The sequence below is a fragment of the Paramormyrops kingsleyae genome, chromosome 8 (genome assembly GCF_048594095.1).
Source record: "Paramormyrops kingsleyae isolate MSU_618 chromosome 8, PKINGS_0.4, whole genome shotgun sequence".
NCBI classification, from domain to species: domain Eukaryota; kingdom Metazoa; phylum Chordata; class Actinopteri; order Osteoglossiformes; family Mormyridae; genus Paramormyrops; species Paramormyrops kingsleyae.
Window position 1 is genome coordinate 9,786,641 of NC_132804.1, and position 24,728 is coordinate 9,811,368.

At 46.5% G+C, this 24,728-nt stretch overlaps 1 protein-coding gene across 2 annotated transcripts in view; it reads right to left on the reverse strand.

The window, feature by feature from the left end:
• Positions 1-4,173: 4,173 nt before the first annotated feature.
• The window catches only part of chd5 (chromodomain helicase DNA binding protein 5), a 30,047-nt gene continuing 9,492 nt past the window's right edge, over positions 4,174-24,728 (reverse strand). Inside the window, exons 5-40 of one of the 2 annotated variants that reach the window (XM_023790605.2) lie at positions 24,376-24,617; positions 24,094-24,206; positions 23,750-23,873; positions 22,806-22,972; positions 21,867-22,085; positions 21,079-21,285; positions 20,469-20,680; positions 20,135-20,266; positions 19,946-20,051; positions 19,666-19,857; positions 19,363-19,563; positions 18,991-19,128; positions 18,311-18,432; positions 18,027-18,200; positions 17,540-17,681; positions 16,614-16,745; positions 16,029-16,146; positions 15,531-15,655; positions 14,755-14,992; positions 14,405-14,577; positions 13,722-13,896; positions 12,385-12,450; positions 11,653-11,741; positions 11,107-11,240; positions 10,629-10,773; positions 10,293-10,452; positions 10,115-10,200; positions 8,653-8,890; positions 7,794-7,883; positions 7,431-7,583; positions 6,793-6,901; positions 6,292-6,424; positions 5,895-6,090; positions 5,641-5,804; positions 5,179-5,305; positions 4,174-4,799 (exon numbers count right to left, since the gene is read on the reverse strand). In XM_023790605.2, the coding sequence (XP_023646373.2) occupies positions 4,675-4,799; positions 5,179-5,305; positions 5,641-5,804; positions 5,895-6,090; positions 6,292-6,424; positions 6,793-6,901; positions 7,431-7,583; positions 7,794-7,883; positions 8,653-8,890; positions 10,115-10,200; positions 10,293-10,452; positions 10,629-10,773; positions 11,107-11,240; positions 11,653-11,741; positions 12,385-12,450; positions 13,722-13,896; positions 14,405-14,577; positions 14,755-14,992; positions 15,531-15,655; positions 16,029-16,146; positions 16,614-16,745; positions 17,540-17,681; positions 18,027-18,200; positions 18,311-18,432; positions 18,991-19,128; positions 19,363-19,563; positions 19,666-19,857; positions 19,946-20,051; positions 20,135-20,266; positions 20,469-20,680; positions 21,079-21,285; positions 21,867-22,085; positions 22,806-22,972; positions 23,750-23,873; positions 24,094-24,206; positions 24,376-24,617 (5,467 nt within the window). In that variant the 3' untranslated portion in view covers positions 4,174-4,674. Of the gene's footprint in view, positions 4,800-5,178; positions 5,306-5,640; positions 5,805-5,894; positions 6,091-6,291; positions 6,425-6,792; positions 6,902-7,430; positions 7,584-7,793; positions 7,884-8,652; positions 8,891-10,114; positions 10,201-10,292; positions 10,453-10,628; positions 10,774-11,106; positions 11,241-11,652; positions 11,742-12,384; positions 12,472-13,721; positions 13,897-14,404; positions 14,578-14,754; positions 14,993-15,530; positions 15,656-16,028; positions 16,147-16,613; positions 16,746-17,539; positions 17,682-18,026; positions 18,201-18,310; positions 18,433-18,990; positions 19,129-19,362; positions 19,564-19,665; positions 19,858-19,945; positions 20,052-20,134; positions 20,267-20,468; positions 20,681-21,078; positions 21,286-21,866; positions 22,086-22,805; positions 22,973-23,749; positions 23,874-24,093; positions 24,207-24,375; positions 24,618-24,728 lie in introns of both variants that reach the window. The other variant, XM_023790604.2, reaches the window with a different exon arrangement.

The following is a 24,728-nucleotide window of genomic DNA, read 5'->3' on the forward strand; positions in this document are numbered from 1 at the left end:
CTGCTGTAACACCCCCCACAATCTGACTCTCCAGCCAATAGCGTCACTCTGTCCCGGCGTCCCCGCCCATTACAGCAGTGGAATGAATCGGGGGGGCAAATGCAAACAGAGAGGGTGGGAATGGGAGCAGAGTGGAATGGTGAGAGTTTGGTTGCAGCTGACCGACAATGAGAAATCTGGGATCTGTCCATAGGCATTAAAGAGCTATAATAACTATATTTTTAAAAACTAGTCTTTAATATCCCCCTTGACTTTTTAAATAAACTCTTTACATTAAAAATATATATTATACATTGAATCCCAACTTCACTAAGAAATTCTCACAGCTGAACAACGGGGATTTTAAAATATTATATTTAGTTTAGGTGATAATTCACACAGTTTTTAAGGTACATTAAAAAGTAGCGTCTTAACGTTTGTGTTACTTGCTGAATATGTGTTTGTGGCACTGGAGCATGCTGGGAAATTATAAATAGCCCGTTTGTGTCATTGCTGGTACATGGTGTGTACCCGACTCTCTTTTGTGCCTTTGCCAGTGTCCTGCGTGAATCCTGTCCGATCCTGGACCATTGTATAACCTTTGTGCCTTACTATCCGGAGTCAGACTTCACTGTGCTTAGGGGCTGTTAACTGGTTTGGGGTTGTTTGATGCGTGCATTAGGGTGTGTAAGGGTGTAAAGAAAGAGTATTCTTTCTTCTTAAAGCAAGCGTTATCTTTTATTACCGCTGCTGCAATACCTCGGTCTGCAAGTTAATGCGTGTTTTATTTTGCATGTTTTTAATGCGAGAATTAGGCAAAAAAAGTTATGTATTACCTATTGAGGGGTTAATTATATCATAATTTACTTACTAATTCTAATAATATGTCTAACATAATGTAGACATCAGATTTGGGAACTGACGGTACGCCAGCAGGTCAGGACGACCTGGCACGAGACACGAGGAAAACAGGAACCCACCATATAGATACTTATTTTTGCTTATGCTTAACAAAAGAAGGAAACACGTACTTACTGATCAATTAGGAACATGTACTCACTGGCTAACTAGAGCGAATGTCAAGATGTGTTGTCACGCGAAGCGAAAATTACCGAGAAGGGGGGCGACACCCCAGAAGGCCTATAAAGGGACAGCCCCGATATTTATGGATTGATGAGCTGCTTCCTGTACATGCTGAATGTATGTCAGATGGTTGCTCCCGGATTGCAGTCTGTCAGAGAATAAACTGGTGACTTGCAACTACTCCTCAACTGTGCAGTGAATCTCTTCTCATCAACGGACTCGGCGGAGCTCAGACTCCAACACTATCAAGTTTATATATGTGTTACCAGTCATATTCCATTTATTCTACATAGCAATTGTAGACTTTGTGCTCAGGTTATGTTTTTTATTGCAAGTTGTACTACTAACTACCGATTTTATTCATTCACAATAGTGGCTGACAGCGCCAATGCATGACTGACGATTGCGTCAATTCCACCGCGCCAATTGTACGCCTGAAGCGCCCCCTAGCGGAAATGGTCCAGCCAGTGCACATTAGTCCCTGTTAGATCGATTGCTGATTAGTTTTGATGTCGGTGGAAATGTGCCTCATTTTCTTCGGTGAACGTCAACATTTTGCAAAAGGACGCATATTCGAAACTAAATGCGAGACTAATTTTTTAACAGATAGCAGTTTTAAAGTGTATATAAAGCGAATCGTTCTTTTTTAAAGATTGAATCATGAAACACGTAAAAACGGCCAAAATGGGGATGAAAACCAGTCACGCTTGATCATCATTTTCCAAATGTGCCGCACGGTCACAGGAAGCTTTAGTGGGGGGAATTTCCCACAATTTTTAACAGTTAAAGGCACACCCCAAACACAACAGTAGTAGGCCTATTAGTCATAAAACTTTAACATACAATAACCACAATTTTTCCAGAGGCATTTTGAATATACAATGATGAGCATCGTTGCCAGTTTTTTTCCCCTCACAAACACAGAACTTCCGTTTCTTACTGAGAGGATTTATTAAAACACATTAAACAAATACACTGAATACAAAGTTACCCCTCGTTGCTTTCTTTCAGATACCTCCCTCTGCACCATAATACTGTCTGATCATCAAAACGGCTTCTGTCCTTTTATATAACACCCCCCCCCCTACCGCCACCCCCAACAAAGATTTCCCCCTTCGTACAAAACATTTCACATGCTTCGCATACATTTCTACAAAGTTAACCAGCGCGGTAGCTTTTGAAGCCTTCCTTATTAACATGTATACTGTATATATACTTGTATTTATATTTTATTTATAGTAATTATACTGAAGCCTTTTTTTCTCATATATTCAATACATTCTTGGTTGACTTCAGTTTGATTGCATTTGATTCTTTCACCGTATTCATGTAGATCCATCTCTCTGGCACGAAGAGAGAGAAAAAGAGGGGAAAAATTAAATGAGCTAAACCCATTTTTAAAGAAGCTGCTTTGCTTCGCCTCGGTCTCTGTAACCGTGAAATGCGAGCCGTCCCGACGCAGCGACCTCTTACTCAACAAGAAGAGAGACGACATTAAAAATAAAATTAATTAAAATGAGCACTGGGCGGCTTGGCGCCCCAAGAGACGGCGCTACCTTTCGGGAACTCCGTCTTAACCAAGCGACCCACCCACCCACGATTAATTCACAGCAGCCCCCGTGGGAATAATCCCTTACCGGGATGTCCCGTGGAAACAGAAACGGCAGACACAGATACCAAAAGACAGTATTAACACCACTTTCATTCATTATCTGAAAATGTTCTTATAACCACAAATAACAACGATAATAAAAACAACAGGGATCCAGCACCTAAGACCGCTTGGACCAATAATAATAATAATAATAATAATAATAATAATAATAATAATGCCTTCAAAACCTCTTCGAAAAAAAAGAGTAGTTAGGGAATCGCATTCGAAGCTTGCAACATGATATTAAATACACAGTCGTAAAATGAGAGTATGATCAAGTTCCATTGCAGACAATAATTTAAAAAACAGCTTCATTCTGGATCACCTATCCAGACAGAAAGCGTAAGTGATACTGAGCCTGTTATTTCACACGTGTTGCTTCAGCTTGATGAATACTTCAGTTCAAGGTTTAAATATTTGGGGACAAAAGGAAAAATCCAATTAAATTCTCATACATCCAACAATAAATAGAACACACGGGGCTGACAAAAAAGAGGGGATGAAGACAGATCAAACACAAGGGCTTAACAGAGAACAATCACACTGGTTATAACAGAGAAAAAACAGACAAATGAGTTTAACAAACGTTTAAACAAAAAGAATATACACACAGGTTTAACAGAAAACATACAGACGGGTAACAATGACAGGCTTAACGGATCATACACAGATTTAAAATCAGGGGAAACGGAGACAATACACAGGTTTAACAGAGAGATTCAGCAGCTACACACACAGGCTAGCAAAGAGAACCACACAGAGGATTAAAACAGATGACAAGCTGATTCCTGTTTAGTGGTACTGAACACTTTGTCAAAAAAATTGACTCTGGGAAAGCTGTTAATTAAGGACTAACATGAAAACTTTGATCCCAGAGATAATCTGATGGGTCTTTCACTATGATACTGTCGCTCAGATAAAGGTGGGTAGGGGCCCGGAAAGATAGCACAGTGTATAACACAAACAACCCTAACCCTCCATAGTGCATTGGCTGGTCGCCCCCCCCCCCCCAAGATTAGAGTCAGGGGGGAAGTTTTGGGAACAGTTTCAGACATTCAAGCACAAGAAAAAAAAAAAAGAAAAGTCTGTACCACAAACCCGACCACATATCCTACTAACAAACGCTGCACGTTCCAGAACATCGCAGAATATCCGTCAATTCCGAACCCAGTGTAATGAAGCCTCGTTTACCTCTCTGCGTCTGCTGCGCACGGCAGGCCGACGGTAACATCATGCACTCAAAATATATATACAGATTACTCTCGTCTCCCTTTCAGTTTTACACCTTCCTGCCACAATGTAATTAAAATGCCAAACGTACTAATTAATGACGGGGTGAGGGAGGGGAGTGCTTTGCACAGCCCCTTTGCAGCTGCAGTCACCCCGAAACCTATGGAGGATCTATGCACATGAGGAGGGGGGTGGGGTGGGGGGAGGGGGGTGGGGTGGGGGGAGGGGGGTGGGGTGGGGGGGTGGGGGCGCAGGGTCACACAGAGTGTTCTCATGAGACTGATGAGGGGCCTACAAGGGGGCAAGTTCCAGTGAAGGTGCGGAGATCTGTCTGGTTGTCAAGAGTTTCGGGTCAGGTGGCAGCAAAATGAAAGGTTCCTCTGAAGATGGAGCACTGCTACGACGAGGCATTGAGTCCATTGGCTTCCTGTCATCCCTTCTTAGCATCTTGAAGCGAAGAAGAGAAAAATAAAACACAAACACATAAGCTGCTTCCTCGGGGAAGATGCTCTTCTGTCCAGGCCCCGCCTCCCTCCAGGCCCCGCCTCCCTCCAGGCCCCGCCTCCCTCCAAGTCCCGCCTCCCACCAGACCCCGCCTCCCAAAAACAGAATCGGGAAAATAAAGTCAAGGAGCAGAAGAAGAAGCATGTGCCATGGCAGAGTGACGCTGAGGAGGACCCCAAAGAGGCCGGTGCTGGTTGGTGTCGTTCGGCCCCTGAGCAGCTGGGTCAGTCCTCAATGCAGATGACATCACTGGCCTTCCCCATCTTCAGGTCAGGGGTCACCACGTCCCGCAGGCTGTCGCCTGGCTTCTTGTCTAGCTGGCTGGGAGGAGGGGGGCCGTTGGTCGACACTGGGCAGGAGAAAAAAAATAGAATGAGGGGCCGGACACTAAACATACTATAGGCCCACAGAAGGTGTTTGTCTGATCTTTTGCATGTTCTTCAGGAACTTCATCACCAATGCCCTTGAATATCATCAGTGGAGATGCAAACTGTATTTCTGGGTCAGCTCCATAGGGGAGGAGGGGGGGCAAAACAAACTGCTTGGGGACAAAGGCCAGTCACTCATTACACCGTAGTGATTTGGTGAGCACATTTTAGAATGTAACTAATATGTAAGCAGTATGAAGGTTTCTCCAAGAAGCTGACACCTGGTGAACAACTGCAAATACTGCTGGACCTCAACCAGTTATAAAATAAACACAGCAAATCACCACCAACGACTCTTACCGCTGACATAGGGTCCTAGGGGCATTTGGCTGTAGTTGACCATAGCGCCCCCTCCTGGGCCACGGAGACCACTGGCAAAGCCAGTGCTGTACATCTGCGCACAGCTGAAGGAGCCCTGGGGAAAAGGCTGGGGACAGGAGACAGCTGTGAGATGTCACACCTGCACAGACTCCTGAAGTACCTTAGAGCACCTCTGTCCTTAGACCAGGGGTTAGTCCCTTCAGTCCCGCAGAAGGTCATTGTCTACCTTTAATTAGCATCAGCATCGCAAGTCAGGTGACCTAACTGCAGCTGCGGAAAGCTGGGGATTCAGACCCCAAGAGGAGTAGTTTAAATTAGCTATTGCCACAGGTTAATATGCAAAGACATAATAAACCCATTAAGAAAAATGACACTCGTCTGAACAGTCGTTCCCAGCCGTAACTCCTCCGCGCAAGTAGGGGGCACTGTGAGTGGCCGGACCTGCTGGGGCGGCGGCTCATTGCCGCGGCTGGTGAGGCGGCTGAGGATGCTCCTCTCCGACATCTGCAGGCGTGCGGAGACGGGCGGGATGCGCGACAGCATGGAGGGCAGCCGCGTCACATCCGCCTTCATGTCGCTCAACAGCTCCTCCAGCTGGTTCAGCACTGCAATGGCAGCAGAGTGGAAATGGGGCAGCGTTAGCAGCCCGGGCACCGCAGGCAGCCAGCAGACAAAGACGCGGGACTCGCCCCCACCTTTGTGCAGCACGGCGTTGGCCGGCTTGTTTCCCGCCAGCGACTCCTTGCTCAGGTGCTGGTGCGACTCGGCCAGGCACTCGACCTCGGCGAAGCGCGTGTTCAGCGCCATGGCGGGGTGCACGGGGTCCTGCGTCATGTTCAGGTAGGCCGCCCGCCGCAGCTGCTCCTCGATCACCAGCGCCTGCTCCAGAAGCTGCCGGTGGGCGGCGTCACACATTTAATCACTTATAACAAAATTCATACATTTACCCAACTGGAAATTTTTACCGTAGCTATTTAGAAGAACCTCTCGAAGGTGCAGCAGAAGGAATCTTGTGGCCTATTAATCACCCCCACCCCCCCCCCAAGAATGTAAATCTATAAAATAGATATTTTATATGTAGGACCCACCCACCTTGAACCGACGTGCCAGGAACTTGTTCTTCATTTCCAGGTAGTTGCCCTTGTGCATCTCGGTCTTGAAGGGCTCGTTGAGGATGGCGTAGCGAGGGTCATTCTGGATGTCCTGCCAGCGGGCATAGCCGTGTCTGAGGGTGGCCTTGGTCAAGGACAAGCAGATGGGGTACCGTCACGGCGCGTGCTGCACGCATCTCCCTTCGCCTGCCACACCATCATCTGAATCACGGAAGGTCCACTGAGTTGAAAACAGAAGACTTTTATTGTAGTGGTTTAGATACCAGTGGATGAGTTTGATTTAGTTACAGAGGGAAAATTCTCTTCAGCTGATAATACATTCACGCCCCCCACCCCCCGGACTGTTGCCCCTCCTTCAGCCTGTATCTTCATTTCATCAGCCAAGCTGACTAGAAACCTAAGAAACCTAAGGTCTGGACAGGTGAAGTGGGCGGCAGCCCGACATGTCCCGCCCTGGCCAGCCGCAGCACAGGAAGGATACGTGACAATGCCAGCCAGCAGCCAGTAGTCGTGCCGGCGGTGCCAGATATCGTACATCTTGCCCGAGGTCATGGCAGCACGCTCCTCATTCTGCCACAATGTGTGAAGCTCTGGAAAAAAAATCAGCGAGTTCAAAAGACACACACGCGATGGCAGCGAATCACATGTTAAGCAGGAAGGCCACACCCACATACACAAAGGCCACACCCCCATACACAAAGGCCACACCCCCATACACAAAGGCCACACCCCCACACACAAAGGCCACACCCGCATGTACCTAACTAGACAAACCATTATTGAGGAATAGGGGACAAATGAAGGTTATTCTTAAATATTTAATGACAAGCTTTTCATTTTGTAGCTTTATCAGAAACATTTAAAAAAAAAATATTAGAGAGGAAAGAAATTAGTTTAAAACCATTGGGAACCAGTAACGTTATGCATAGAAAGTGAGACAACACCAGGTTAGAGGATAAGAGGAGGAATTCCTAGGAATAGGAAAATATATCTTAGGTACGTTGGAGGAATTATGTGGAATTATGTGTATCTCCTGATAATCCCGGAAGATTGGGCCGGAATGAATCAGTCACCTCAGAGGAACATTTTGCACGCATGCCCCCCCCCCCCGTCCCTGACCTGTGAAGCCCCCATCTGCGATGTTGAACATGAACTTGTTCTTGTAGCAGCCCCTGTCTTCCCTCCTGCCGTCGTCCATCTCATCACGGATCTCCTTCTCCCCGTTTACTTGGCCCTCGGCTGCATCCTCAGTCTTTGCTTCTGCCCTGGGTGCTAAAGGGGAACCACAGGCTCACAATGAGCAGATCCAGTAAGAAATCAATTCATATATCTATCATCAAAAAATCACTTCTAGTCACAGGGACTCAGAGACCCATGTATTATTATTCATTCATTTAACTAAAAAAATTTATACGATGTAGTTCACACCAATGTCCTATAGGGGTCAGTGATTTGGCAAAAGCATAAGCGCAGGCTCCTGACCTGGTTTGCATTCCTTCTCCTCGGACCGCACAGCGGGCGACTCGCTGTCTCCCTTCTCCGATGGCCTCTCTGCCTCTCGGGATGGCTCCCCTGGTGAGGACAGCACAAGCATGGACTGTAAGGCCCTCACCAAAAAAGGGGAATCGTGCCTATCCAGCTCTGCAGTAATGGTGCACATTCAGGAGGATGGAAAACAGAAAAAGCATCATTTGTTCATGCTGAGAGAATTGAAAGCAACAGCTTTGGTCTCAATTTAAATTAGATTTTTATATCAGAATAAATATAGCTCATTAGAAGTATGTGTCAGGAAGGTTGTGGGTTCAAATCCCATAGCCAGTAGAGTAATCCGATCACTGTTGGGTCCTTGAGCAAGGTGCTTAACCCCAACTGCTCCCGGGATACTAGCTCACCCTGCCCTCTCTAACCCAAACTTTTCTCGCTTGCTGAGATGGAAAGTTTAGCTTCAGAAAGTACAAATCCAGACCAAGATTTTGTTTCAACCTACTAGTTGAGTATAAAGGGTCACATTTACAGAGTACTCAATTGATTGGTTTAAAATAAAATCTGGATCTGTATTTTCTGGACCTGAGATTTCCACCTCTCCTCACTTATACATCGCTTTGGACAAAAGCATTAACTACGTAGCAGGACACGTGTTACATTTTTTACTGTAATACAGGGCACAAGTGTGTAACATTAGACTCGTCTTGGGACTTAAATCTGCAATTTTTTTGTCTCAGATCCAACTCCATAATAGCTAGACTTATTGTCACCTTGGTTCTGAAGTGCTATGCATGCAAGATCATTTAATCATGTGACCAAACCCAAATTGGCCACCCTTTCGTTTGCCTCTGCATGCCTGTTTTGCTTTGATTGGAGGGCGACTCTGTCTGCTTCGAGGCTGACTGTGCCTGATTGGAGGAGGTCTCCATGTGACTGGAGGAAGGCTGGCTCTGATTCGTAGAAGACTCAGGCTTCGGGGGTGAGTCTGCTTTTGAGTTCTCCTCAGGCTGTCTCTCCTCAGACGCCTTGACTCTGGGCTCCTCACTGTCAGTGGGCTTGTCAGGCCTGGGGGACGACTCCAAACTGGGGAGAGTCTATGGAAAACAAATGCCATGAGGTCATAAAGGAGGAAGAGAATGAGAAAGAGATCGATGCAGATGGATGGATAAAAAGAGACTGAATAAGCAACCAAGAAGGAAAAAGAAGAAGTAAAAGGAGAACTAAATGGAGACAAAAAGGAAGGAGAAAGGACTGAAATAAGTTTAATGGAGGCGGAATATCACAACTTCTGGAAATAGTAATTATTAATTCAAACATCACAAGTTCATTAAGTCAGTTTGTTCCACATTACAACACCTATACAGTGGGATTACCATATCTGTGAAAAAAGTAAAAAAAATTCCGGAAACAATTCATAAGTTTCAGACGCCAATCGAGTACAGTTTGTAAGCCGGTGAGTAAGCACAACAGGCTAAGATATTTTTAAACAAATACATTTTTCTCATTACATATTTTTCATTGTAAAACGTATAGGAGCAGGCTATGGCATTTCAGTGTTCCTTCCTCCTGTGAGGGGTATAATTCCATTGCTCCGTCATCCCTTGATACATATTTTTTCATTGACATATTGAGTCTTGAGAATTAGGCTAAAACGTTAGAATCTCCTTCATTCGAGAGAGTACCGTGCTGTGTAATAATGCACAATGTACTTTATTATTACTGCATTTAATGTTGGTAATGTCTGACTGTGCGCAATCTTTCAATTAAACTTCACTTTATACATGTACATGGAAATCACATTATATAAAGGAGACTAAGGGGGGATATGATTCAGGTCTATAAGATTCTAACGGGTCTGGATGCTGTTCAGCCAAATGACTATTTCAATATTAGTCTAAATACTAGAACTCGTGGCCATAAGTGGAAATTAGCGGGAGAACATTTTAAAACAAATTTGAGGAAGCACTTCTTTACACAGCGTGTAGTCAGAGTATGGAATAGTCTTCCTGCTATTGTAGTGGAAGCTAAAACCATGGGTTCCTTTAAATCAGAGCTAGATAAGATTTTAACAACTCTGAGCTATTAGTTAAGATCTCCCCAAACGAGCTTGATGGGCCGAATGGCCTCCTCTCGTTTGTAAATGTCTTATGTTCTTATGTTCTTATATGGAGTTTGCAGGTGGTTTGCCATCATCCTGGCTATCCGGGACCGGTACATAATACTTGCGGGTACGGGGGGGGGGGGGGGGGGGCAGCCCTTAATTTGATAATTAAACTGGAAGATACTAAACACAGATCTGGGTATGACAAAGTCCTTACCTTGTTTTCAGACTCAGGCGCCTTCTTGCCATCCTGCTCCACCATTTCCTTCTCTTCAGAGGGTCCAGAGAGAGACTCCGCCTTCTCTGGATGGCAGTAGGCAAACGGTGAACAGCACAGAACCGGCAACCTGAATCAGGACCTGCCTGGCGGTACAGGTCAGGCGCGCCCACCTCACCTGGGGGCACGGGGGTGCCGGGCTGTGTGGCCGCCGGACTGGCCGGGACGGGCGTGTTGGGGTCTGAGGACAGGCTCTCCGTCAGCTTCTTCAGCTCCACCCCCTCGGGGATCAGGTCCGGCGTGCTGTATTTGCCGTTGACGTGCTCGAATTCCTGCACCTGTGGGCACGCAATCGAAGCTTCTCAATATTCTGACAGTAATAAGAAAATTATGCTTCACGTGATATTTAATTTCCAGCACAGTATAATAACAGCAAGCAATAAGAAATGGAGAGATACGAAGAGACTCCATTATCCATTTAAGTGGGGGAGGGAGGGGTTGAATAGTGCGTGACCTTCTTCCGGACCAGCGACATGACCCCGATCCTGGTGAGGACGTGCTGTCGGGACAGACCCTCCCGCGGGACGCCGTCGGCGAAGGTCTCCGCCCCGTCGGCTCCGGGCTCACACAGGTGCCTCATGAATAGGGACACGTAGGCCCTGGGAAACCAGAAAATGCTGCTAACTGACGCCAGCAGGGGGAGCCGTTTCCCTCCCACAAAAACCTAAACAGGGACGCCCTAGTAAAATAATCAACAACGCACAAGGATAAATTTTACTCTCTTTATACATCTGGTGTAAATAAAAACCGAAATATGTGTCCTGGTGAGAAAAAAAAAAAAAGAAAAAAAAGGTGATTATTTTCATTCATGGTTTCTATACTCAGGGTGACAGTATAGACAGGAGTCAGATTAGCGTGAAATGTTCCTTGACACAGCAGCTGTGTGACAGTAAATAAAAGGAGGGGCCCCCCTGGGGGCGTCGTGGGGGTACCGGAACTCCTTCTCGCTTTTGCCCCTCAGGTCCCGGACCAGCCAATGGGAGTTGAAGGCGTCCTGGGGGGGCATGCCCCAGCGCATAATGGCATTCAGGAAGGCCTTTCTCTGTCGGGCATTGAAGCCCAGCACCTGGGGGGGGGGGGGGAATCACATGTTACTTACTGCTAACATGCAGGCTTTTGTAATCACCTGAAATGAATGAGCAAATAAGGGAATATGCCAGAATTTTCCATATGTTACTTCCCATTGTGTTACAATGAGCTAATAATTAAGCACAAGTCCAAACAGGATTTAGTGACGGTATCTCAGATTTATTCTCCTACTCAGTTGGACACGGACAGTTGCTATGATTGCACAGAGCTACTTAAGGGGTTTCATTATGCAGAATCATCACTAGCAATTTAGCATTTCAAACAGGGCGTCCTCCATCAGAGAAATGCGACGTGCGGAACATAAACAAACAGGGCAGGGCTTTAGGGTGCGCCTTCGGCAGCATCACCTGAGGTCATGTGATTTCTTTTTGCCCCACCCACGCACCCACCTCAATGTTGCCTCCAACTCGAGCCAGCAGGGGTGGCAAAGGTTTGTCACGGTCGCTCTTCAGCTGTCTGCGAGACTGACGCCGCCCCCCTGGGGAACAATGATTGGTTTAACAGCACCAATGAGCGGGGTTTGATTTATAGAGCAAATCCAGGCAATTTACAAAAGATAGATCCTGAAGGACGTTATAAAGCCTGCCTAAAGAAGAAGACAAAGAAAGTACAAGAAACAGCTCAAAGAGCAGCAAATTGTGAATGGCGTCTTAAATAATTTCGATCCTTAAAATCTTGGGGGAGGGCTCTGTCCAAGTTCCTCTGTATTTCATTGGTTCATTGGTTGTCAAGGAAACAGCTGGTTGATTGAAGAAGGCCCGGGGTTACATTCAGAAGATAATCTTTCGGTCGAAATGACAATAAGTTATATAAATGACAGGGTTACTAAGCATCTGTGACATAAGAGCTTATGAGTTTTGATTGTTTCTTGTTTCCACTTTGGTGTATATATTGACTTATTTCCAGAAGCATTTTGCATTTGTAGAAGAACACCAAAGGTGACATTTTGTCAGCTATGTTTACTTTCTCCCTTAATTCGATTTTAATGGTAGAAATGTCTCTTTGTGGTACAAGTGCTTAAGCTAGTCAATACTCCATCACAATTCTCAATGTTTTCGAAAGCAGACAGAACCTGACTAATCCAAAGCATGCAAAATGTGTCGAAAGCATCATCTTCATACCTTCTGGGCGCTCCTCGAAATCCTCATCCTCGTCCTCGGACCCCACCGAGTATTCAGACTGGTTGTCTGAAAGATCATCCTGCCATTCTGAGCCACGGGTCAGTGAGAAACAACAGCACATTGACCACAGAGAGAAATAAACACACCAGACAGAACTGCTTCTTCGCGGTAACCAGGGTGATCATCTGGGGACACTGATGACCACTGGCGATTCACTATGACCGTTAAGTTACACTGGTGACCACTGGCGATTCACTATGGCCGTTAAGTTACACTGGTGACCACTGGCGATTCTCTATGACCGTTAAGTTACACTGGTGACCACTGGCGATTCACTATGACCATTAAGTTACACTGGTGACCACTGGCGATTCACTATGACCGTTAAGTTACACTGGTGACCACTGGCGATTCTCTATGACCGTTAAGTTATACTGGTGACCACTGGCGATTCTCTATGACCGTTAAGTTACACTGGTGACCACTGGCGATTATCTATGACCGTTAAGTTACACTGGTGACCACTGGCGAATCACTATGACCGTTAAGTTACACTGGTGACCACTGGCGATTCACTATGACCGTTAAGTTACACTGGTGACCACTGGTGATTTTCTATGACCGTTAAGTTACACTGGTGACCACTGGCGATTCTCTATGACCGTTAAGCTACACTGGTGACCACTGGCGATTCACTATGACCGTTAAGTTACACTGGTGATTCACTATGACTGTTAAGCTACACTGCTGTTCACTGGCGATTCACTATGACCGTTAAGTTACACTGGTGACCACTGATGATTCACTATGACCGTTAAGTTACACTGGTGACCACTGATGATTCACTATGACTGTTAAGTTAAACTGGTGACCACTACCTTGAGTCTGGCCTCGTTGATTGCTTTCTCCTTATTGCAACCATCACTGAAACCATGCCGTCTGTTAGGTATTACTGCATACACACAAGTGGCCAAAACTGAAGTAACACTTCTAATTTTTATTTTGCAGAGCTGTATTCAAGTTACTCCAGTTACTTATTTAATCGTCCAGTGTATGATATTTGTAACATTCTTTGATTGTTTATAAACATTACCGCCAGTATTCATGTAGTAATTTTTAAAGCGTAATGCCAAAAATGCTAGGTGTTTTGACAGTTTTGGCCACTAGTGTAGAAGAAGATTCTGATCATTAGAATTCTACAGTTGTACTGCATATAATATAATGGCAAATGAACACTCTATGGTTGTACTGAGGTTGGATTAAGGTTCTGAAAGCAGAACACTATGGTCATACCACAGATTATCATTAGCACAGTATGATAACTGACAGCTTCTCACCTTGGTCTTCCTGTGAGGTGTCGTTGTAGTTGACCTGCTTTCGAACCCGCTTGCCTTTGCCCAGGTTGCGCGCCAGGTCCTCCTGCTGCTGCTCGTAATGGTGCCTCAGTAGCTTCTCCCAGTAGTCAGGGTCGACGTTTTCCTCCTGCTTGATGATCTCCCGCTGCACCTCCTCCTGGGGGCAGCAGATGCAAACGCACATGAGCACTGCATGGTGAGGGGTTAGATCGCACCAAAAATGAGTCTATGGGCCATTTGTAAGTAACCTCCACGTAGGGTTTGGTAGTAAAGAACATGGAATAACACTTTCCTAGAGGCACAAGTAACTTAGCAACTCAGTTACTATGCAGGTACAAATCATGAACAAATATAGTAACTGCATGAAATACATGAACTGTTATGACTGATTTATGATGAACTAACATGGGATCAGTATGTAGCTAACACTTAGTTCATGGTTAATCAATACATTAACTAAGAGTGTACTGCTACATTATTTGTGGCCCCTCAAGTAAAAGGTTACCGAACGTAATAAACACTGATGTTAACTAACTGTTTTCCTAAAGCAGGCATAAATTTGTGGCTTTGCTCTATATGACATCTCTATGTTTTTTCTAGCAAAAGGTGCAGAAAATTAGAGCTTTGTGGATTTACTGTAGACGCTAAATATCAAAGCTCATCACCTCTCCATCCTCCTCCCGCACCACGTACTGGGCCACCTTGAAGGAGCTCAGGTACTCATTCATGTTCTGGATTTCCGTGTCTTCGGTGGCGTCCTGGCTGCGGTCCAACAGCTTGGAAATCGCATTGTCATCGTAGTGAATCACGCTGCCTTCTTCTCCATCCTTACTGTCCCCTGCAAGCAGGAAAGGGTCCAGAGACATCATCGGGTCAGGGGACCCCGTCCCCAGGAATTGACATGGACAAATGAGGGTCATGTGATCACAGAATAAGGATGCAGTGTAGCCTCAGGGGAAATACCAGTTAGAATCAGTGGGATGTTACGCGGGATGAAGATTAGATCATCATGTACCAATAGCCTCCACGTCGTCCTTGAAGAGCTCTTCAGTGCCGAACTTCAGGATGTCGTCCAGCTCCTGCTTAGACATGGAGCCCGTCTTGGAGCCCAGGCCGGGCCGCACCACCAGGTGGGTCAGCATCATCTTGCGCTTGGCCACCTGCGTGATGCGCTCCTCTACTGAGGCCCGTGTTACAAACCGGTAGATCATCACCTTCCTGTTCTGGCCAATCCGGTGAGCTCGGCTGAAAGCCTGACAAGGGGAGGGGGCGGCACAGTGGGTAAGGATTCCGTCAGGGAGGCAAAAGATCTCCAGCATCCATGAGGACCTTTGCAGATATTCTCAATATGCTCTCATCATTAGTCTATCATCCATAAAAACATATCCAGTACAGGTTTGTGGAGCTTGGAGCCCATTCCAGGAAGCAATGAACTCAAGGCTGGATACACACCAGTGCACGGCAGGATGTACACACAATCTCACACCATAGGCACTTTATAGGTGCCAGTTCAGCCAACCAGAGGCTTTTGGACTGCAGAAGGAAAATGAAAAACCAGGAGCAGGAGCAACCCTTGGGAAAATGAGGAGAAAATGCAAATTCCACAGACACAGGACAGGGTCAGGATTTGAACCTCCACCCTGGAGATGTGAAGCTGGAGTGAGACGCCACATCGCAAAACTGAGTAATAGAAATACTACTAATAATAATGTATGACTTCATGATCCATAGGTACATAAAAAAAAGACGGGAATATCTCTGAGCACCATCATCGCAGCACACGGGACTCACCTGGATGTCGTTGTGCGGGTTCCAGTCCGAGTCGTAGATGACGACCGTGTCGGCAGAGGCCAGGTTGATTCCCAGTCCGCCGGCTCGGGTCGACAGCAGGAAACAAAACTGCTGAGCTCCAGGAGCTGCGGAGAAAGGAATATGGGCGCATCGCCCTCCAGTGAGGTAAAGGGGGACTACAGCCATCTAACAAGCATGAGGAAAAGTTAGCCTGAACGGAAATGCTAACAGCATTCTGAATGTCAAGAAAATCCATTAGTTTTAGTTCAGTATTTGTGAATGATCATTTGCGTACACAGACTGACTCTTTTAGAGGAGTTTATGGGGGGGATAAAAATGGGAAACAGCTTTCTATCAGTTCCTAGTGCTCCTCTACTTGGTGTACTTCTATGTTTTAACCTGTGCAGCTCTTGCCAAAAACTATAGGTCAACTTTGTCAAAACAAGATTAAAGGAAGAACCTATTTTCTTTTAAAGATCCACCCCCACAACACCGTACCATTGAAGCGGTCGATGGCCTCCTGCCGCAGGCCCCCTGTGATGCCCCCATCTATTCGCTCATATTTGTAGCCCTCATATTCCAGGAAGTCCTCCAGCAAGTCCAGCATCTTGGTCATCTGAGAGGGAAATGGAGGAGCAGCCAGTGTAGAACTCAGAGAGCGGGTGTTTCTCAACGCCAAGAACACAAAGACTGGTCGAGCTCAGAGAGCGGGTGTTTCTCAACGCCAAGAACACAAAGACCGGTCGAGCTCAGAGAGCAGGTGTTTCTCAACGCCAAGAACACAAAGACCGATAGAGCTCAGAGAGCGGGTGTTTCTCAACACCAAGAACACAAAGACCGTACTTGCGGTCCTGGCAAGACCAGTCTTACTAACTTGCCTCCCAACAATAAACCTGGGCCGCAATGAAAACCCCCAATTCAATTTAATGGGAAAACACCCAATTTCAGGAAATTCTGTGTACTATTCTACAAGAAATTCTGCTTAAATACAGCACCTAAATCCTAACTACAGAGATATTTTTATGAATTTAAAACTTATGATAGCAGGAGACGGGAACAGAACACAGAGGCAGGTAGGCTGACCTGGGAGAAGATGAGAACCCTGTGTCCTTCATCTTTGAGTTTCTTCAGCATCTTCTGCAGCAGAGTCAGCTTCCCTGAGGACTTCACCAGCAGGTTCCCATCGTAGGAGCCATTGGGCAGAACGGGGGCTTCCTGCATCCAAACACAGATAAGTGTGGCGTCGTGCCCACACACACACACACACCACCACCACCACTGGTGTGGCTTTCAGCATAAACCCTTCACTACACACATGCAAATCAAAAGCTTTCAATCAGACCAATTAGGGATCAGTTCCGTGTTTGAATATCATCCCATAAAGAATAGCAATGGCTTCACGCTGACAGGATTGATTCACAAATACCCACGAGCAGATACAAACTTCTAACATGACAAACTTATATTGATTAATACGGGCGTCTGCATATGAAGGAAGGACAATTTGCATAATAAGAGAGCTTAGAGCAGGGGTCCTTGACTGCAGCACTCGGGGTACCTGTGTACACTGGTTCGCTTTCATTTAATGAGCCATGATTGAGCTATTGATTGAATGGCTGACACAATTAAAAACGGCACCACTGCCAACACAGCTGGGGACAGACTGTAATTAGAAAATTACAGGGTGAGTTCATTTGGGCAGAAAGTAGCTTTGAGATTTGGTAACTGTAAACACAGCGTTCCTGCCAATCAAATCTTCTCTTCATTTGATCATTATCAAGCATTATTTGCCGTTTCCAAAAGCCATTCTATGCTTTATTTTCATAGTGATTGTTACAACTGATTAATGGAAGCCATTGACATTATTACTGTGTTTAAAATTATGCCATAAAATTGCTTTCCTTTTCACCATTACAATTTTTTTTTTGTGCAAATCATATGTTTGGTGACTCAAACAGTCCGATTCTGGCATGGTGTCTTGGTTGTACTGGTCCACGATGTGCCCCTACCACAGCGGCCACTGGGAACAGGTAGGGGTGGTTGCAGCATTTCTTCAGGTCCATCATGATGTTGAGCAGCGACACCTGGTTCCCTCCACCCTTGGAGTTCAGCGCTTCAAAATTCCGCGTCAGGATGAACTTGTAATACTTCCTGCATGGCGGGAAGGGCAGAAAGGCCAGTCAGCGGGTGGGAGGAACTTAACTAAGCAAAATGTTAGAGCCAAATGGACAAAACTGCAGGAAATGAACAGGCTGAACGTGGAGTGAGATAAGAGCCAAATGTAACAGAATATTCCATTAAGGAATATCAAGAAAACAAACATGTAAAGGAAAAGGTTTATAATTTTAATAGGTAACTCAAATCAAATCGAGCTGCATTTGGGCCAAATCTGACACCTTAGGGTTGGATGGATGGGAAAGGGAGTGGGGGTGGGGGGGTGGGGGACTGAACTGCAGGGGACAGACATGGAAAGCGAGAAAGAGAGTCATGGCTGACTTCTGCATGGGACTGAGCTCCACTCGCACAATCAGCTCTGTCTTGGCCGGCATGTTCTTGAAGACATCGGCCTTCAGCCTGCGCAGCATATGCGGCCCCAGGAGGTCGTGCAGCTTCTTGATCTGGTCCTCCTTGGAGATGTCGGCAAACTCCTCCAGGAAGCCTTCCAGGTTGCTGCAAATGGAGAACAGACTCTAAGATGAAGCTGCTTTCCTACAAAGGCCGGCAAGCGGGTGAATAGATCCAGGTCGAGATTAAACGGTTAAACTGGGACCGGTACGTACTTGAAGCGCTCGGGTGTGAGGAAGTTGAGCAGATGAAAGAGCTCCTCAAGGTTGTTCTGCAGAGGGGTCCCCGTGAGGAGCAGCTTGTAGTAGATCTTGTAGCCATTGAGGATTCTGAAAAACTTCACACAAACCCACAAAGTAAACAGACTCATCACATACGTAGCCCATCAATATTTCGTACTTGACACGCACATCCTAAAGATACTACCGAATTCCATCTATTGTACGAACTTCTGCGCTGATGTCAGAGTTAAAAAATAAATATGCCTTAAAATAGTCGCTATGACAACAAGGGTTGATTGCCTCTCCTGAACCCTAATTTGCATGTAAGCAGCATACAATTTGCATCTAATCATGTCAATGGCACAGCTTAAGAATGGGTGTTTGGGAATTTTTGCATTCTGGACTACGTTACTTTTGGGCTGAGCATTTGTAATGATTGCATTCAACTCTCAAAGCACCCATCTTCACGGCTGTAAAAAACCAACCCTGGAGGTAAACCTATAATACAGCATGAATGCCAACACAGATGTAATTCGTTTACCCGATTAGCTGGCTCAAAGACAATCACAGACACTATAAGCATCTTGCTTGCCTGAATTGCGACAGATTAGCCATTTCACACAGCCTGGAAGCTTCCCAAGCTATCCGTGGTCTGACAGGTGAGGCTGGTCTACCTTTGACTGGTTGTTCTTCAGCCTGTGAGCCTCGTCCACCACCAGGCAGGCCCAGCTGATGGACCCTAGGACGGCTTGATCGATAGTGATGAGCTCGTAGGATGTTAGCAGCACATGGAATTTGATTGGCGTGTCCTTCTGTGGTTGGGGCCGGGCATGTCAAGACCAGAAATCAAGCCTTTAAATCATACCGCATTATCTCTCAGGTAGCAGACACAATACCAGCTGTAGCACTTTGCTGACACGTGCAAAACTTGCAATCCATTGACGGGCTGCTTTCAGGGCTGACAGTTGACTTCTCTTGAAGACTTCTTACCAGTCACCAAGAATAAGAAAATGTGGTGGGAGCTATGGGCAGGAGGTGTGGCCTACCTTCATGCGAAAAACCTTGCGATTTGACTTCACGTTGCTGTCCTCGAAGGTAAACTCGTTCTCTCGAATGACGGACCGGCTTTCCTTGTCGCCAGTGTAGGTCACAACGTAGAAGTCCGGCGCCCACAGCTCAAACTCACGCTCCCAGTTGATAATTGTAGAGAGGGGGGCACTCACCAGGAATGGCCCCTTGGAGTGTCCCTGTGGAGGGAGAACGTCACCATTTATGATAGAAGATCGGTAAATTCTAATCTGCTTAACTCAAAGTTGCGCCATAAAAAAATTGACCGCCAGGGAACTCACTTCCTTGTAGAGGGAGTAGAGAAAAACTATGGTCTGGACAGTCTTGCCCAATCCCATCTCGTCAGCCAGGATGGTGTCGGTACCCTGTGCCCAGGAGAATCGCAGCCAGTTGAGGCCCTCCAGTTGGTAGGGGTGTAGGGTGCCCCCTGTGGCATTGATGTAAAAGGGCTGCTGGTCGAATTTGATGGTCGGCTGGGGCACAAGGGCAATATAAAGAACCTTTCAATCTGCGGTATGACTACAGTGACTCCCACCTTCACCACACCCACTTCCTACGTACATCCACCAATGGAGTTTCAGGGGGGCGTTCCCGTTTCCCCTCCTCCTTGGCCCGTTTCCCCTTCCTCACCACCATGGGGCGGATGTCTTCCCCAAGAATCTGCTCCCTGGAATGAAGGACAGCAATCACCCGGCTGGTATCTCAGCTCGGCATTTCAGTTGGCGCGCCAATCAGCCATGGCGGGCTTACCTGTGGTCCCAGTAGGACTGCTTGAATCGATCGTACTCAGGGACGTCAAAGTCATCCACCTCCCAGGTACACTGGTCGTAGGGAAGGTCCCGCCACTTGATCAGGTAATGCACGTCCCCCTCCTTATCAAAGCTAACAAAGAAGAAAGACAAGTCATGGTAGTTATCTGGCTTTTGGGTTTTGCATATTTATAAAATTCTCAGGAGACTGGAACACACCTTGAATAAAATTAATGGCCAAAGTGAATTGGACACTGCTGACTACTTTAGCAACAAGGCCAAGAACCGGGCCAGTGGTGCACTAACACGCACTGCCACTGGTGAGCAGAAAGCACCTGTGGTTGGCGATCCTGTGGATAATCATCCACTCAGGCTTGATACCATAACGGTAGAAGCGCTCCTCCATGACGGCGTACTGCGGGTCTTTGCTCTTGCGCTTCTCGCTGTTCAGCTCCTCATCGCCGGAGCCATAGTCGTAGGGTGGAGGGTCCTCCATGTCATTCTTTCGTTGGTAGTTGCGGTACATGACTGTGTGGTACAGCTCCAACTGTGAAAGAGAGAGAGAGAGAGAGGGGAAGGTTCCAGTGAGTACTGTGGATCATTTGCCCAAGAAGCTACTCATAGCTAGATAATCCAGCATAGAAATTTTACAAACCTTCTCGGTCAAACCTATAGAAATATTATTCCACATTTTTAGGAAAACCGAATCATGCTTAGAGGGCCTCAAACACAAGTGATGTACAGCACTGGAAGAATTTCTTCTTGCCATTAAGTAAGAGCTGCCTGTTAGAAATTAGCATAAGATAATAGTCACGTTATTAGTCTTGGTTGCCCATCAGTACGATTTGCTGGTCATTAGGCTCCGATAGTCAGTGATGATATAAGTCAGGTACATATGGCTGCTGTCAGTGGGAGATCTCGTCCAGCCTCAGTTGTTCCCCTTACCTGCAGCTCGCTGACCCAGGAACAGTGCCAGTAGGAGAGACCAGCCCACTTCACAAACAACAACCTCTCGGGGTGGCCCTTCAGGGGGGGTTTGCACAGCGGCATGCCTGTGTCCCCTTCAGCACTGGGCGGGGCTTCGGGAGGCAAGGGGGGGTCCCCCCACATCCAGTGAAGAATCCGTTGTACCTTTCCTTTCAGGGGAGGGCACTGGTGATAGGATGACGAGAGCACATGACACAGAGGATTTTCACTGTGGTTTCCAGAGCCTCGACCTCATCAACTCTCATTCACATTTTCATTTCAGCCACTGTCACAACAAAACTGGGGAATTATGTAGATATCCCTGAGAACAACAACAACCTGGTCTTCACCCACCAAAAGTTATCAAAAGGACCGATGCCATTCAAGCTACACAACACCACCAAGTTTTGGCTCTATGAAAGAAAAACTACTTAAAATAAGTTTAGACTTTGAACTGCCCTTCACCGTGAGGACCAAAGCAGAAAACACAACAGACAAAACCAGTGGGAAAGTTAAATCAAATCATAATGTAATAAAACACACACATACAGACACACACACACACCGTTATGATTGCAACAGAGATAAAAAGGATACAGTTCTTTGTATGGATCCTTCAGAGTTCATATGGCTGTCACTGCATTTACCAATTATAATTTTACTTCCAAACCAGTACGCCATTATCTCCATACTTAAATTGTCAGAAAAGGAGAACCAACGGTGCAGAAGAAATCCAGAAGCTGATTGGCTCAGCTGGTGTCACTCACCATGCAGCGTGGACAGAGCCACTCCCCATTGGGTATCTCGGGCAGGGGGGGGTTGAGGCAGTGGATGTGGTAGGAGGATGGGCAGGTGTCACAGCAAAGCAGCTCACCACCGTCTTTGCACACCCGGCAGAACTCCATGTGGTCATCCTCTTCCTCACCAGCAGCATCCTCCTCTTCCTCATCATCATCTTTGGCTTCCCATTGGATGCCCTCCTTTTCCTGTGTGCACACATACGGACACACACATGAAATCACATACACGCCCTTCTTAAGCAGAGCTGTTGACATGATAAATATAAGGACTACCTAGTGGTACAGGCTTACGACAAGTTACGCCTGTACGAGTCACGCACAATCGCATTTACATCCAAGGTCTGTAGTAAATAATATACACCGATCGAGAGACGCCTGACAGCGGATGCAGTAGGACATTAGCGGGTGTATGGCTCAGCGTGACAGGACCAGGAGAATGGGCAGCACTACCAGTCATATAATGACCCACTGTACATATCTAATTTGTAATACAGTAAGCATACATTAATGCATAAGTGATGGATAGCTAAAACATCACGGTATGCCCAAACTGACTTGCGTCTGATGGTCTTGGTCTTAAATGCGAACGCAAGTCGATGCGAGGCTGTATAGGTTATTATAGGCAAATAAAAGTTAACACCTAATGTACTATCTGTAACAATCCTAATACAGGTGTATTTGATGTCAGAATAGGGGTCTCCAACTATTTTTCAGCAACACAAAGCCAGCAACTGGTGATCACTAGGTAAGATATAACAAAGACCAGGTAACCTTAAATGTTTTTACAATTAATAGCAATTATGCGCAGGAAAAGAACACGCAGGAAAGGTTCCGTGTCAGCACAGGTGAAGTGTGACACAGCTAAACACAGGTTAGCGCAGCTAAGCAGAGGTAAGGCTGTCTCACACAGTGGGGGCAGCTCCACTTGCCCTCCGGGGCCTTTTCCAGCTCGGGGTCGAGGCACACCAGGTGGTAGGCCCGCGGACAGGTGTCACACAGGATGATCTCGCCGCCCTGCTGGCACACCTCGCAGTAGTCCTGGTGGTCTGTCTCATAGCCATCCCCGTCCTCTCCTGTAGGGGGTGCCGGTGAGGGCAGCCATTAAGGTTATAGATTTACTTATTAAAGCTCATATTCAACGTTTAGTAACAAGATCCTTGGAGAGGAATCCTTAACCAAGGTGCTTCAATTACTTAATTCAAATAACCAGCAGACTGAATTATTGTGAGACATAAAAGACCAAGAAAATATAGATACAAACATCAGACAACTAAATCAAACAAGAAGGAAAAGCACATGCAACATGTGTGGAAGGTGTTCTTCTGGGTAAAGTATAAAACAAAAAAATGTAACTCCGCCTTCTGTACCAAGCCCTCAAAGCTCAGTTGAAAGATAAATGGATGGATGGATGGACGGATGGATGAATGGATGGCGTAATACGAACAATTGAAGGTGGGGCATCAGCTAATTATCAAACAAGTCAAAGATCTTTTGAAGCATCTGAGCTGCTCCAAACATGGATATAAAATATTGTTATTAACCCAAAGTAGGAAATTGGTAGAAATATAGTCCTTGCTATGTTTCTTGAATGCCACAATTTAGGACTGATCCACCACTGTGGAACTGTCAAGTGATGGAGGTCCAACCAGATTCCAACATAAGCTGTAGTTGTCTGAAAAGAAGTCATTGCTAGACATTACTTGATTTACAGAAGTTCTGCCTCATGTGGACAGGCCTGGTTTATCAGTTAAGTTACACTGAGACCTTGGGTTCTGTGTTAGGAAGGAGGCCTCGAGTTCTCAGGCCTCCACACCTTTCCTAACCAGGTTCTACAAACACGCCAAACCTACTCTTCCTCTTCTTGCGCCCCCTCCGGGCCTTCTTCTTGGGTGCCACAGACGTGTCCGAGAGTACAGAGACACTGTGGATGCTGACATCATCAAAGTCAGACTCCTCGAAGAAGTCCTCTTCACTCTGGGGACAGGAAAAGTGACTCTTATCAAGAAACCAAATCGGCGTGCTTGGGCTTCATGCTGTAGGAAGTCCATAAAAGGGCACAGGCCCACGATTCATGGGGAGACCCATAGACCCATGAAAGTCACCCCGTGGCGGGACAGTGGAAACAACTGTTCAGGCAGCTGTTGAGCGCATTCGTTGGCGGACAGGTGGAAAGCAGCGGAAGGTGGGCACTCACCGACGATGCCTTTTTCCTCTTCCCGCTCTGCCCGTGTTTCGGTTTCGTCTTTTTGCCCTTGCCTTTCTTCTTGTTTTCCTTGGAGCTCTTACACTTCCGCCTCACCCCGGGACCTGGGAGAACAAGGTATACCTCTGACTAATAAATAATAATAAAATTGATGGATTCACGTTTCTTTTTATGCCGGTACCTGTACATTTTAAGGTCATCGATTTCTGACAATCTATTCATTCAGTATCGATCAGAGGACCGAAGGTTCTTTACGTCCTGGGGGGTGCTCACCCTTTCCTTCTTTGGTTTTGGCTTTTCGGACGACCCCTCCCTGAGAAGACTGCTGAGTGCTGCCGATAGAGATGGGGGCTGCTACGGTGACCGTTTCCACGGCAGCGGCCACGGCTGCAGCCACGGCAGTAGCGGAGGTGCCCTTGAAGGGGTTGTTGGCACTGAACTCCCGCCACTTGGCGCCGAGCACTGTCATCATCTTGGACATGGGGATTTTGGGGTTCTTTTTGGCAATAAGGGGCCTGATCCAAAAACAAGGGTGGGTGGTGGGGGGGGGGGGGCAAAAAGAGAATACACCAAAACTGAGGTTCGCCTTCTTCACACTGATCAGGCTATTACACGATTACTTTTCA